The sequence below is a fragment of the Esox lucius genome, chromosome 11, assembly GCF_011004845.1.
Source record: "Esox lucius isolate fEsoLuc1 chromosome 11, fEsoLuc1.pri, whole genome shotgun sequence".
NCBI classification, from domain to species: Eukaryota; Metazoa; Chordata; class Actinopteri; order Esociformes; family Esocidae; genus Esox; species Esox lucius.
The window spans coordinates 50,732,374-50,748,094 of NC_047579.1; the positions used below are offsets into that span (position 1 = coordinate 50,732,374).

Here is a 15,721-nt window from a genome sequence, read left to right on the forward strand (position 1 = left end):
GCAGAGATATTAAAATGTTAGATGAGAGTTACGAGGCAGTAGCTAAAAGTTTTACTAGCTGACGTTAGCTGCTGAATTTCAGAGCAAGAGACCGTAAGATAATTAATATTTTATATTATTAAGGTTTATGCAACATGCAGCTGCTGTAATCCAATTGTATTTTTAGCGGGATTGTCATTCGTCAATCTCCGCCATGAGAATATGTTTGCAAATGCCAGTGAGATGGTTAGGTGTAGAAAGGTTATTCTTGGACAAAGTTTAAATGACACTATCGTCCCACAATTGCGCTATAACAAGTAATATACCGTGACATTTTCAAAATCTTACACCCCTCCACCTGTGTGACTTAAGACTTTAAATGTTTGGTACATAGCTCTGCCTCCACACAAAGAAATAAGTTTGCCTCTAGGACCCATCAAGTCCACTATGCAGAAAGCTCTGACATTTAGAATTTTCTTAAAAACACCAAAATCTCTACTCCTTTGGAACAGGATGACCAATCTGCACGTAACTGGACGTGTAGCTTCTACAGAAGAGGTTCTAACAATGGTGGACTTTCCAGACTACAACATTGCCTTGATGGTGGCATAGCGGGTCCTACACAGAAATGCTGCTTGCATGATGAGTACTGCGAGTGTCTAAAAGAGGTAACTAGACAGAGCAAACATACTGACCAGAAGCCATACTGCCCCTTTAAGCCAAAGACCAATTTTTTCTTATTAGTAAATTAGAAATTATTTTAATTTAAATATGGTTCGGTTTGATATTTCGTTTTTAAAATACTTAAACTTCAAATCAATTATTGAAAAAAATTGGCATTGGTTTTATGTTGGGAAATACGATAAAAATAAGATCTGTTAGTCCTTTGAAAACTGAAATGTCATGCACATTATGTAAAATAAGGTAAAGTCTTTCTCATTGTGTGAAGTTGTAACATGGCTCAAAGCGAGGATTGTCGCAATATTATAAAGTGGTCAAAGTGCAATTCATGAACAAAACAGTTATGATAGCACAAGTCCCAATTTTATTTCCACTGCAGAAATTGCAGAACTGATTAGACTACAAACCTACACCTTCCTATAATGTACCTTCATTTGTTATATAACATTCTATGCAATGATAAAGAAAAAGATAAACACAAACATTCAAAACCCCTTCACACAATGCATGCAATACATAAAGACTGTGGGTCTTAACACCAAATTAACATCCACTTAAAGTAAAAAAAGAAGAATCAAAACAAGTGTACACACAAAGCCGTGGTTTCCTAACTGATACATTTACCATTGCACAGGTAGTTATACACCTACAAGGTTAGGTTCAGGCCTTAGAGAGCCATTCCTCCCATATAAGACAGATCAGGTACTGAAGAGGAAATGCATGTTAAAGTGGACACTTCAAAAGTAATATGATCTATGTAATATTCAAAATAATGTGCTGCCCTTACAGGTTCATCTTAAAAATGTCAGTCAAAAATGTCAAACATTCATGAAGAAGACATTACACAATACAGAATGCTCTGTCCCTTAGCTAGGTACATTCCAGTATGAGTGAACAGAATAATTTATGTTGATAACCATTTTTAGCTTCAAAAACCATTTTCTTTCCAGCATTATCAATTGAAATGGGAATCAATGATAAGTTGAGAAAATGATTGGTCCTCAACCACCAACATTTCCTACATTCACATTAGTTTAAAGTGTTGTGTGCAATGAATAACAATTATTTAAAAAACACCCTGTTTAACTTTTGAGGGGTTAAGTTAAAATCACAGTTAAAAACTTAAACAACTTTAGTCCCCCCAAAAAAAGAAACCAGTCACTGAGTGTTCCCCAATTAAATCCTGAAACAAAAGCGTTTTCAGTAGTCAGTATGAACACACCTTCAAACTGTCATTCCATAATCATCACCCCCAACATCGGCCATTTTGTTCCAAACTTCTTGCATTACATGTGTACACCATAGACCTACTTTCCTGTCATTTGAGAAAATGTGCAGTCCTTAAAAAATATCAGGGGCATTTCCTCTAGTCTCACACCAGGCACTGAACCATGAGCAAAAGGGAGGACGAGTGCTTTAATGTACACTATGTACCTTTCTGCACATAACTACACCACATGGACTAATACGACAATGCTGAGGTTTATTTTGAATAAAACACACCAGAAAGCTGTTCTTCCTGCCCTTCAGATCCTTCACGTATAGACACATTCATACCTTAACTAGCAAAATAAAAAGTAAAATAGAGAAATCAAGTAAAACATAAATAAATGAAGAGAGTAAATGACATAATACAAAAACATCCATGAAAATAAACTGAGATCATGACTTTCTTCCTAATTACGGGGCTTGAAAGCACGACAAGTCTTATTACCATGGACATTTAGATCTTCCAGAGATGAAACATAATACACAAAGGAGGCAGACGCACATTAATAAATACGCAACGTCTCCACAATTCCAACAAATACACATCTCTAATGACTATTTCCATGTCAACATTCCAGGGAAAGTTATACTCCATCTCACCTCACAGTATAAGGATATTGACCCATACCAAAATCAATAGCATCATCCCTTTCCTTCCAAGTCATTACTGTGGCCCCTACAAACTATTGATTCTCATCACATTGTCATATAAACCCTTAGAAAATGGAAAATGCATTAAAGAAAAAAAAAAAACAAGAGGAAAATTCATGAAAGATTCAACCGGTCAGAATTTGCTTCATCTTCTTTCATTATAGCTCTTATTGAGACATTGTTCTCATATTAGTTCCAAAGAGCCTGGTAGCTTTGAATGCACTTGAACATGCAGGTAGTATCTCAGCCACTTTGACACTTGAGAAAGTGCTGTGCCAGAAATGACCAGCATGGGGCAGCAGCAGTCTTCCCCAAAACCCAGAGTAACCGCCTTCAATAGAGGCACCAGTGACCATTAGTACTGAAGACACGAACACCTGGACACGGTCTTGCGTCCATTACCCTCCTCGTCATCCCACAGGGATGTTGTGTCTTATCTGGGCAGGTGGCGGGCAGCCAGGCCTCTCTTGGCATGGGTCGACTGCCTCTGCTGAGCCAGGAAGGACTGGGCCTGGTTGGATGGACCTGACCGTTCCCCGACAACCTTCTGATGCAGGGCCATACCCTGGGAAGGACAGCAACAGAGAAACACGACACTTGAAATCTTACTACCAAGAAAACCCAATCATGTCACACCAATGCACAGCACGCCAATAACTCCCTTCTACTATTTAGATCAGGCCCACAGACAGAAGAGGCTTGCATACTCACCATGTCATACCAGGCACTTATGATGAGTTTCTCCTCCTGCTCATGTCTGGACCTGCTCTTCTCATAGTCATGCTGCACACAGAGGAGGAGTTGTTCATGCACAAAAATGGTCAGGCAATGCACCCTTCATTTAGACTGTGCGTTGCGGTCTTACCTCCAGGTACTGGATCTTCACTTCTCTCTCATTCAGCTGGTTCTTAAGGGCCTGAACGTCAGGAGATACTGTCAGAGGCTGCTGCTTGGGGTCCAGATTCTTAATCACCTGCGCAATACGCACACACAAACACAGTGAAGACATCTGATCTGCCGTGCAACTAACAGGCACTGTCGTGTTGTATGGATGACTTCAGCATTCACTGACCGTCCTGGCCTTCTCCACGTAACGTTTATAGTGCTCCTCCATTAGCTTCATGTCCTCATCCTTTTTCTTCAGGATCTCCTGCAGCTCATCGATCTTCTTTGCCACTGAGGAGTGGTTGAACAGAGATATGAAGGGTCAATTTTAGAGCTTGAATGTTCTCTGAAATCAATACTGTTTGATAGTTCGGCACCAAGGGTCTGCTTACTGTTGCAGTCGACTTTAGGCTCCAGGTCATCAATGACCTCCCTCTTCTTCTGTAGGTCTGAGTGGGCCTCATGGAGCTTCTCCCTAGGAGGACAGAGGAACAACATGGAGGAGCAAGGCCCCACAGAACTGTTAGAAATCGGCGGTTTCGTATAGTGGTCAAATAATGTAGAACCCGTATCAGTTCGCTCAAGTTTATTGGAAAATTACAGCACAGATGTCATTCGGTGAACGTTACATTATCTTCTCACTGTAATGTTGGTTACCAGCTAGCCTATACATTAAGGGCGTTTCTAACTAAGACCATGTCTTTAGAAGTCAACCCCCCATGCCATATGGCCATCGTAAACATTCTTGTCCTTAGAGCACTACCTACAGAGAGATAATCTAAACAGAAAGGTTTCTGTTGTTCTCATTATCTAGGCACATTCACTTCCAATGAAATGTACATTCATATTGTAATGGTTAATGCTCAGATTCCACAGAACCATGCTAATACTGTCATTACAGCTGCCGGGTACTGTCTAAGATCAGTGAAAACAGTACTCACAGGTGCTCCTCAAGCTTCTTCTTCAATAAGGACGACTGAACGGGAGAAAGGAAGCCAGTCAACATTCAAACCAATAATACACAACAAACCACTTAAAACCCCATTTCCAGAGTCCAAAGTCAAATCAGAGTCGTGCAGGGACGGGCCGTACTTACGATGGCCTGATTGACCCCAAGTCGATCGGCGGGGAAACGGGGAGAAAGGGGCAGGCTTTAGTGGTAAATCATCACAGCAAACCAGGGTTACATTTCCCACACAAATACCAGGGAGGGGAGAGGAGGCTATGACACAACAATCCTCAAGGGCCAAAGACTAGCTGCTTCTGTCCACAGTTATGACTAGAACAGAGCGTACATCATTAAAACAAGTAGTTCCTATGGCTCTCAAGGACTGTATGAGTATATAACAAAGACAGTTGACTTGGAAGTTACCACTCGACATAATTCACCCAAGACCCACAGACGGCAACTGATTGTAACACATATGATTTTTTTTCTTATCTGGGCAAAAATCCATCCTCCACCCTCCCCCCCATGACTACGAAACCAAAGTGGTCGACGAAAAGGACCAGCGGATATCACACAAGCACATTTTCATCCACGTTCAACTACGGCCTTTTAACAAAAGGAGGCACGAGAGGATGGAGGAGAGAAAGTGCAACTAACAAAAGACAGTGATCATTTCTACTCATGATTCTTATTCATTTTCAGTATACTAAGGTCTTTGTAGAAGACGTGGGGGGGGAGCATCTCCACTCACATCTTCCGTCTTGCTGCCCTGCTCCTGTAGAGCTTTCTGGAGTTCATCCACATGGGAGCGTAGCTCAGAGATCTGCTGCTGGCTCAACCTGGAGAGACCAGGCAGAAAGTGGAAGGCGGTGAAGTGTGGGGGGGGAAAGGAGAAAACAAAGACAGACATGTGATGTGTGAGAGTTGGAGGGTCTGGCGATGCGTTCAAGGTCACATTGCGGCACATCAGCTGTGTCCAGGTGCATGTCGAGCCACTCCAGCCGTCCTCCACAGCTCGATACACTACACTACACCCCCCCCCCCCCCTCCCGCTGCTGTTCAGGATGCCAGCCCACCTCCCACACACACCACACAATCTGTCCCCCTTACTGTGACCATCCTCCACTCCGGCCCACACAACACTCCCCGTCAGAGGGCGAGCTGACATTTAGACGGATCACTCATCCTGTAAGCCACGCGGTCAAAGAGTCATACATTCAGCCACGCGGTCAAAGAGTCATACATTCAGGTCAAACCAAAAAACACCATTTCAGTTTCCTCCTTTTCGCATTATTGACCTACACACCTGTTCTGCGTCTCCAGGGTGTGTTGCCTCCGCTGGGACTCCTCCAGCTCCCTGTGGGCCTCCACCAGTTTCTGCCGGTCACTCTCCTCCTGGACACACAGCATCTTGTTCTCGCTCTGCAGACGGATCACCGTCTCCCTGTAGCGGAAGGCAGCAGGCTGTCACGGCACATCCACCCAACCGCCCAAATCCACCTCGGCTAGCATAACGAATGTGCCGAGCGACAGCTCCTCTATTTAAGAAGGCAACGGCATGTTCTGCTTGTCGAAATAGGCTGTGGCTGAGAAGTTGGAATGTTCGCCATTTGTCACAGCCCACTATAGTTGAGAGTGATTATGCTGGCACACTGCTGAGCTACTGATTTCTGACCGCTGGCTATCAGTTGATAGGTGAGATAGCTTCAATGTGTTAGTTGTCCACATGACTAAATGCACGTACTTGAACTCAGCAGGCATCATCTCTGAGGCCAGGTTTCCCACAGCACCTGAAGTAGTTCGGGGGAAAACGATGCATGTTGGAAACGGAGATCATTCGTCTTATCAACTGCAACGACAGGACAAGGATGTCCGTCACGTCCACTGGACTCACCCGTCTCGTTAAGGTACTTCTGTTGGACCTGTGCACACCTGAGCTCGTCATTGGTTTCCCGCAGCGTGTCTCGCTCTGCAATCAAACGCTGGGAGACACAGTAGGATGAGACCGGCATTAGACTGTAGGCGAGTCCCTCAGACTTCCACAGGTTGGAAATCCGTTAATACTCAGACATCACACTCTTATGTGTAGCACGTCCTGGCCAGGAGAGCAGTCGACCTTGAGCTTCTCACCTCTTTCTCCTTCAGCAGGGCATCGTACTTGTCATGGAGGTTCCTGTACTCAAACTGCCACTTCTCAGCCTTCAGGGCCTCCGACGAGTGTTTAGCGTGAAGCTCATGGACCTGACAGAAGAGACCCGAACGCCCCCCGTAGGGATCAGTCAGTAGCCTCCCGAATCGTCCTCGCATCCACCTGGCCAACCCTCTGGCGCCCACTCACCTGTCTCTTGTAGGTGTCCAGTTGGCTGCGAACCGTGTTGGCCCTCCGTAGCTCCTCCTCCAGCTCACAGGTGCGCTGCATGTAGACAGTGTTGCGTTCCTCCAGCAGACGCACCTGTCGCCGCAGGTCCCCCAAATCCTCCAGCTTCCGCTTATACGTATCCACCATCGCCTCCAGGCGGCTCACCCGGTCAGACGAGTGCCTGTGGGGTGGGGGGCAGAAGGAGATGGGAAAAGGGTTTGGACAGCGGGGCAGGAGGAGTCCACAACAGACTACGGAGAGACGGCCGTTCCCTGCTCTGACCTGAGGATGTCCATCTCGTCTTTCAGGGTCTGAGCCTCCTGTGCCAGGCTGGTCAGCTCCTCGTTGCGGTGAGTGAGCTCCACCACCTCGCGCTCCAGAACCTCCCCTCGCACACGCATGTCGTCTCTGCTGTTCTCCAGTCTGCAGCACAAACACACCGTCATAAGTAAACAGTAAGGAAGTCCTGGCGGAGTAGACGGGGTTTGGGAAGTATGTGACCTGTAGTTCTCCTCCTGTAACTGCTCCATCTGGCTCTGCAGCAGCAGCAGCTTCTTGCCAGTGATGGTGGTGGAGGCGTCCTGAGTGTCACAGCGGCTGAGTTTCTCCTTCAGGGAACGAATCTCCACCAGAAGAGAGGACTTCTCCTCCAAGGCCACGGCCAACTGAGGACCAGGCAGACACAGAGTCACAAGAAGAGAGAGCAGGACCCAACGTGGAATGGAAGCAAGACAAGGAGTGGGAGGAGGCCAACAGACAAATTAACAAAGTCACACATTGAGACATAGAAAGTGCTGAGTGGCATTTAAAAAAAAAAGCTCACATACTCTTTAGTATGCTGAACACAGCCGACAAACCTCACATTTATGCTGAACACAAAAAAAAGACACTCCACAAGTGGGAAAGCAAATGTCACACTCACATATCCAGCAAGACACCACATTTCTTGCAACACATGCGTTGTTTTTCTGTGAGCTTAGGCGGAGACTTGACATGCACAAACATCAGAGCACAGTTAGTCAGCTGGTCTGTTATGGTCTCAGGATGGTGGGCCACTTTCTCATTGGAGTAACTGTTAGCATTACCCCTTAGGCTGACAGCCCAAGCACTGATGACACGGACGAATGGAAGAAGAGAAGTCTGACACGTGGTCAGACTGTAACAGAAAGTCAAGCTCCAGAGGCTTGAGGATAAAGGGGGAATATCCTTGGGGTTATCATACTAGAAAGGTTGTTTGGTTGTTTTGGGGAAAACATCCACCCTGAACATGTGTGTGGGGTTAGGCAAGCGGGCATTCCAATATTAAAAGACGGAGTCTGTTACTTACCTGGGAGACATCTCTCTAGTGCTCACAGCAAACCCTACACTGAACTTCAAGAACAAATGGCTTGTTTTAGTCTTACCAGGATGCAAGTGACTAACTCCAAAAACAACAGAAAAATGGCGCCTGCGTTGAACATGTCCACATATTAACATTTAGCCGTCTACATAAAGCAGTGACAACTGCACATAGATTCAATGTAATACAGTTTAACTGTTGAAATGAACAACTGAATATTTCCATCCAATCGGTTGGTCAGAGGCAGCATTGGCAGCACATATCAAGTTATGTTAACCAAAAACCAACAGGGGGAGCCAGTCAGTGAACAACAACCCACAGCCAAGCTAATCAATAGGGGTCACTCAACACACGGCCCAGAGCTGGACACACTCAGCATGCTGGCTAACTAAACAGCTCCTCTCTGCCCACCTGGCGCTCAATATCCTGACAGCGCTGGCCCTGGTCCTCCTTCGCCTCCACTTCTTCACTGAGGAAATAATACTTCCTTGACTGGAGACACAGAGAGCAGAGTGGGTGTATAGAGAGGGAGAGGCCACACACGGGCTTGTGTTAATGAGACAGCGGCATGGACAATTCCAAAAACAACTTGGTGGGGAAAGTGCAATGCGTTGAGAGAAGCCAAGTAAAAAGGTTTTACCTGATGGTCAAAGTCACCGTAGGTCTCTGAGCTTGCTGGATCAGTTGGCTCTTTAGCTAGGAGCTACATCAAAACCATAAAACAACAGTCAGTGGCTATTTCAACCACCAGAACCAGAGATCACATGGTGAAACATAATGCCTTTATAAAGGAAAGGAGGACAACAATAAGTGAGCTATTGCTTGTTTTATAGTGTGTTTTACTGCTAAATACTAAAAAGGTTTCACGGACCAAAGCCTGCCGTTTTCAGGTGCAATCTCAAATGATAGACAGATCGACAACGACAGAAAACCCAGAGAAGTCCACTCACCTCCTGTATGGCTGTCATGACAACATGCTGGACAGACTCCTCCAGGGTCATAATCTGACAAATTTGCTCTATGACAAAATAGAGAATCTGTGATATTCAGTCCTGTCAATAATAAGGACTGTAGGTCAGGTGTACATGGGACATTGTTAAGCACAAGTCTTTACACACTGTGAAACAATTGGTCCTTCTTCATTCACATATCAGATTCAACGGCCCATATCGGATCTTATGAGGATCACATTGGGATAAAAACTGTTTTAAAAGACAGTCTACATAAAAAGGTAGGATTTTTGTAGTAACAACCCAGTGAAGGCAAAGTCTATGAAGAGTCATGTGACAATAAGGTCAAGGCCTCAACATGTGGTTCATTAAAGACAATCATTTTCATGGGTCACATGATTCGACTTCAGTTAATCCTGGGTGGTTTCCGGTCCCAGCAGGGCCTCCTGCTCTAGTCCAGTCAGCTCACCTTGCTTCTTCTCACAGCTGACCGCACAGCCAAGCACCAGCTGCACCAGCTTGCCCAGCTCAGTCACATCCTCAAACTCCCCAATTAGACAGATATCCGGAAGGTGTTTGTCTGCTACCTGGTGGCCAAGCACCTGTTCAGACGGAGGGAGACTAGTATGACTGTGAGAAAATATACAGAAGGTCCTCTGCAATTCTATTTCAAATGGTCCAAATTTTTTTTAACATTTTTCAAATAAAAACATTAAAAGCAGAGTAAACGTCGAGAAGGCAGATAGAGCTTATAGAGGAAAGGCAGGAGAAGTGCATTTAGTGTTCATCTACTCCGTCTGACCACCAACTCACATCATGGTAGTACTCAAGCATACTCTGGAGAATCTTCTTCAGGTTGCTGACCTGCACGGACAGGAAACCAATGAGCCGAAGAATTGTTTGCATATGTGCCATGAGACACGCGGATATTCAGTGGCCTGACTAGCGTACCTTGAGACGCCAGTTGGCTCCATGATCCTCCTTGATCCTGCTCAGCCACACCTCATTAAACCAGGTGGGATCTCTGTTAACAGGAAATGCATAAAATATTCTAGGGACATACGCGGTAAGTACACTGAACAAAATTGTAACTGAATACTTTTGTTTTTGCCCCCATTTATCATGAGCCGAACTCAAAGATCTAAGACTTTCTGTATGTACACAAAAGGCCTATTTCTCTCAAATGTTGTTCACAAATCTGTGTAAATCTGTGTTAGTGAGCCCTTCCCCTTTGCCGAGATAATCCATCCACCTCACAGGTGTGGCATATCAAGATGCTGATTAGACAGCATGATTATTGCACAGGTGTGCCTTAGGCTGGCCACAATAAAAGGCCACTCTAAAATGTGCAGTTTCACTGTATTTGGGGGGGTCTGGGGGCCCGAAAACCAGTCAGTATCTGGTGTGACCACCATTTGCCTCACGCAGTGCAAAACATCTCCTTCGCATAGAGTTGATCAGGTTGTTGATTGTGGCCTGTGGAATGTTGGTCCACTCCTCTTCAATGGCTTTACGATGTCGCTGGATATTGGCAGGACCTGGAACACGCTGTTGTATACGCCAATCCAGCACAACCCAAACATGCTCAATGGGTGACATGTCTGGTGAGTATGCTGGCTATGCTGGGATGTGTTCAGCTTCCAGGAATTGTGTACAGATTATTGCAACATGGGGCTGTGCATTATCATGCTGCAACATGAGGTGATGGTCATGGATGAATGGCACAACAATGGGCCTCAGGATCTCGTCACAGTATCTCTGTGCATTCAAAATGCCATCAATAAAATGCAGCTGTGTTCGTTGTCCATAATACACACCTATCCATACCATAACCCCACCGCCACCATGGGCCACTCAATCCACAATGTTGACATCAGCAAACCGCTCACCCTCACTAAGCCATACACGCTGTCTGCCATCTGCCCTGTACAGTGAAAACCAGGATTCATCCATGAAGAGAACAGCTCTCCAAAGTGCCAGACGCCATCAAATGTGAGCATTTGCCCACTAAAGTCGGTTACGACGACAAACTGCAGTCAGGTCGAGACCCCGATGAGGATGACCAACATGCAGATGACCTTCCCTGAGACGGTTTCTGACAGTTTGTGCAGAAATTCTTTGGTTATGCAAACCGATTGTTGCAGCAGCTGTCCGGGTGGCTGGTCTCAGACGATCTTGGAGGTGAAGATGCTGGATGTGGAGGTCCTGGGCTGGTGTGGTTACACGTGGTCTGCGGTTGTGAGGCCGGTTGGATGTATTGCCAAATTCTCTGAAACACCTTTGGAGACGGCTTATGGTAGAGAAATTAACATTCAATTCACGGGCAACAGCTCTGGTGGACATTCCTGCAGTCAGCATGCCAATTGCACGCTCCCTCAAAACTTGCGACATCGGTTGCATTGTGCTGTATGATGGAACTGCACATTTTAGAGTGGCCTTTTATTGTGGCCAGCCTAAGGCACACCTGTGCAATAATCATTCTGTCTAATCACCATCTTGGTATGCCACACCTGTGAGGTGGATGGATTATCTCGGCAAAGGAGAAGTGCTCACTAACACAGATTAAGACAGATTTGTGAACAATATTTGAGAGAAATAGGCCTTTTGTGTACATACAGAAAGTCTTAGATCTTTGAGTTCGGCTCATGATAAATGGGGGCAAAAACAAAAGTATTCCGTATATAATTTTGTTCAGTGTATATTTCTAACCTGTAAACTACAATTACAGATTCATTGCAGTACCCCTACAACTCTGCCATGATGTCATCATTGCAATAAATGTCACAACAACTAGGCCACTGTTGGCAAATTGTTGTTATGGCCCAATACAATTAACCTTCAGATGGAAATAAAGTACAGCTTGTTCCCAGCTTGACACAAAAAAGTGTTTGTGTGGACAAAAAGGCATACAAATACCACAGCACATGACACTGAAGGTCATCTGGACCTAAAATGGAGAAGCCCTTGCATAAACACACATCTGTTTTTACAAACTAACACCTATGCATAATCTACAAGACACTGAGAAATGTACACCTATTTCCTGTCAGTAAAAGGAATACAAATCAGAGTAACAGCCCATCCTCCAACTTTACAACAAGGCTTTTGCATATATGACCAAACTGACTCTGATATGCCCAATTCAAAGTAGTTCACTGAAGGACTAAATCAAAATGTCAGTCTTTAACAGATAAGCAAATGAGAATAACTTGAATAGACTCAAACCTCTTACTATTGCCATTAGCAACATTGACATAATACTGGGTTCTGCAAATAATGTCTAATTTCTACCTGCTTGACTGAATTTAGCAAACAACTACCACCGAACCCACCAACACAAAAAAGGTTCTGCCCTTACATCCTGTGTAGAACATGTGCAATAGCCACCCCACTGGTCAGGTCCTGCTTGCTGGTGCATGATGGCAGCTGAAATGTCTGTAGCTAGAAAGGTTGGACAAAGAAAATAAGAAAATTAGTTAGAATTCATTTAAAGTAAAAACAAATGGCTCTGCATTGCTTGCTCTCCTAAGTTTTAAGTAGGCATTTTGTAATATTTAAATCTGCTGAAAAAAATAAATAAAAATCATCATAAAAAAGGGACATATACATTTGATTGATTCTTAAATGTGGCCTTTAGAAATATCATACTACTTCTGAATGGTTAGTAATGACGTGTTTGCTAACTCCTAATGACAGACCTCAGGTGGTCCCTTAGCTGACAAGATCAGTTGCTTGTACAGTAAGGTTCCACATTTCCAGCTTACTAATTTTTGGTTTGTATCAAAGATTTGAACAACACTGTTTGGCTGGTTGTCAAAAACGACTCTCTATACTTTACACGTAACGAGGTGAGTGACTTTAGCTTGTTTCTAGTACTACTGGTGCTAGAACTTTGTACTAATTGCGTAAGATAGCATGTGGCTAACTCATCTGCTGTTCAGCAACTATGGAGTTTGTCCTCGAAGCTACTATAGCCTACGTGTTCTGACCATTTTTGATGGCTAACTAGCTTAGCACTCTAACGTAACAACACTGCACAACTAGCTAACATTTAACTTGCTTCGGTTCCAAGCAGTAGAGTTAAGTGTCTACATTATATTAATGTAAAAAAAAAAATCTGTTATATCTACATGTCGGATAGGGAGAGGTTTGGCGGATGACCGGGTACGGTTGAACTAACATTATGTTAGATGTCAATTTAACGTTAACTAGCTAGCCTACGGTACTGACTAGGTTTGCTAGTTAGTTAGCGATCATATATACATACATTAACTTCCGTAAAACTTACCCAATTTAGTAATGAATCGCATAGGTCTGCTTTATCCAGACTCATTTTGTTTTGTATGCCGATTCTGCGGTTAGCAGTAAACACCTGGGGGACTTTAAATTTAGTTTCTAGCTTGCACTCAAGCTAAGCACTTTCGCGTCAGACAACCTTGGCTTGGCCTCCTGTTTGCTTGGCTACGTTCGGGCGACACTAGTAGCTTGAGTTTCGCGTTTCGGCTAGCAAACGTCCCAGTGGGCCTCCGTATTAAGAACATTGTCACGGCAACAGTTTAAACAAATAAACACCATGTACGAGGAATAGACTAATTGAAACATATAATGAAATACTAAATACACATTACGATTGATTTGGGAGATTCAGATGGTGCAGTTATGTGAACATCTTATTCAGTTTATTTTTAAAGGAAGGCACATGGCAGTGTGGGAGATGTTTATATCCAGGCGCGTGACAGTGGAGATTATATCAGCAGTTCTGATTCCTATCACTTTGCTTGCTCACCCAGGAATGAATTGCCAGTACACACACACTGAGGAGAACGCGTTTCTGAGCCAACAACATCGGTAGAACTTGCAGGCGCCCGACGTACCGAAAATGAGTGGCTAGAGTGCAACGTGACAGAGCAGCCCTTTCTGTTCATCTCAGGCGGTTTTAGATTTGGGGGCCCTAGGCAGAGACTAGTTGAGGCCCCAACATGATCTATTTTTTACCTTATTGTCTTTATGAAAGCCACTCCGGCAACATTTTGAACATACTTGCTTTCTTGTTGAATGGAACTGCCACTTCCAAAGACACTTGCATTGCTGCCCCTTTCAGTAGAGTAAATCAGTTAGTTTAAAAATGATTATCTGAAGGGTACACCGCCCTATAGCCTACGACTACAGTGAAGCACAAAGCATTTAACCATTCTGTCCAAGTGTACAGTTTCTTAATCATCAAGTACATTCATATACCTGCCTTTTCTAACTATCCTGCACCTTTCCTTATCTGTCAGCTGGGTGGGCCACAAATACCTGGAACAGACGTTATATTCAGTGTCACTACACTGTCAGAACTGTCTTGGAGAGACAATATCTTTCATTTGTGATCAGTAGCACTGTTGCAATCACCATCATAATCAACATTTGCGTCATTATAATCAGCCTGTGTGACGTTAGAAGAATGACATGAGGTCTTCTTAACCTCTGTCTGGTGGCCATTCGTGATGGTCCAAGTCAGGGATAGCGCTTTCTTATGTGACTGTCAGACAGTCATATTCAGTAAGTAATAGCTGTAGTCGCTAAGCTATTCACATTTATGACACAAGTAGTAGCTGCAGCCACAAAGCTATAACCCTGATGGACACTCATGCCATTTCTCTCCTTCCTTATGGCACAGTCATAAAACAAAACATGGCAACAAAGAAAGAAAAAGACCACTGTTCAAAAGTCCACATACCCTTAGTTCTTAATACTGTGTTCCTCCCTTTAGCATCAATGACAGCGTGCAGTCTTTTGTAATAGTTGTCTATGAGGCCCTGAATTCTTGCTGGTGGTATAGCTGCCCATTTGTCTTGGCAAAATGCCTCCAGGTCATGCAAAGTCTTTGGTCGACTTGCTTGAACCGGACGTTTGAAATCTCCCCAGAGTGGCTCGATGATATTATGGTCAGGAGGCTGTGATGGCCACTCCAGAACCTTCAACTTTTTCTGCTGTAACCACTGGAGGGACAACTTGGCCTTGTGCTTAGGGTCATTGTCGTGTAGGAAAGACCAAGAGCATTCCATACGCAGCTTTAGTGCGGAAGAATGCAAATTGTCTGCCAGTATTTTCAGATAACATGCTGCATTCATCTTGCCATAAATTTTCACAAGATTCCCTGTGCCTTTAGAGCTCACACACCCCCAAAACACCAGTGAGCCACCACCATGCTTCACAGTGGGGATGGTATTCTGTTCACTATAGGCCTTCTTGATCCCTCTCCAAACATTGCGCCTATGGTTGTGACCATAAAGTTCTATTTTGGTCTCGTCACTCCAAATAACAGTGCCAGAAGCTGTGAGGCTTGTCATGGTGTTGTCGGGCATATTGCAACCAGGCTTTTTTGTGGCATTGGCGCAGTAAAGGCTTCTTTCTGGCAACTTGACCATGCAGCTCATTTTTGAAACAACCACACCGTCTTTTTCCAGAGCAGCCTGTATTTCCCCTGTGGTTATCTGTGGGTATTTCTTTGTATCCCGAACAATTCTGGCAGTTTTGGCTGAAATCTTTTTTTGGCCTACCTGACCTTGGCTTGGTATCAAGAGATCCCTGAATTTTCCACTTCTTAAAAGTGATTGAGCAGTATTGACTGGCATTTGCAAGGCTTTGGATATAATTGTATATCATTTTCCATC

At 44.3% G+C, this 15,721-nt stretch overlaps 1 protein-coding gene across 3 annotated transcripts; it reads right to left on the minus strand.

The window, feature by feature from the left end:
• Positions 1-1,001: 1,001 nt before the first annotated feature.
• On the minus strand, positions 1,002-13,567 carry hook2 (hook microtubule-tethering protein 2). Of its 3 annotated transcripts, XM_010901015.5 has the most exons (23): positions 13,351-13,564; positions 12,421-12,503; positions 10,014-10,086; positions 9,876-9,926; positions 9,532-9,664; positions 9,063-9,130; positions 8,753-8,815; positions 8,524-8,604; positions 7,275-7,438; positions 7,056-7,196; positions 6,753-6,954; positions 6,545-6,655; positions 6,309-6,396; positions 6,159-6,204; positions 5,721-5,858; positions 5,166-5,253; positions 4,562-4,567; positions 4,407-4,441; positions 3,858-3,940; positions 3,653-3,756; positions 3,446-3,553; positions 3,292-3,363; positions 1,002-3,145 (listed from the first exon to the last, which is right to left on the minus strand). In XM_010901015.5, the coding sequence occupies exons 1-23, from the start codon at positions 13,393-13,395 to the stop codon at positions 3,014-3,016; spliced, it is 2,115 nt and encodes a 704-aa protein (XP_010899317.2). In that variant the 5' UTR covers positions 13,396-13,564; the 3' UTR covers positions 1,002-3,013. The 3 variants fall into 3 exon arrangements, with proteins under 3 accessions (XP_010899317.2, XP_010899318.2, XP_019906655.2); XM_010901016.4 differs by lacking the exon at positions 4,562-4,567 and having other exon boundaries at positions 13,351-13,567; XM_020051096.2 differs by lacking the exons at positions 9,876-9,926; positions 10,014-10,086; positions 12,421-12,503; positions 13,351-13,564 and having other exon boundaries at positions 9,063-9,164; positions 9,532-9,608.
• Between the last annotated feature and the right edge of the window lie 2,154 nt (positions 13,568-15,721).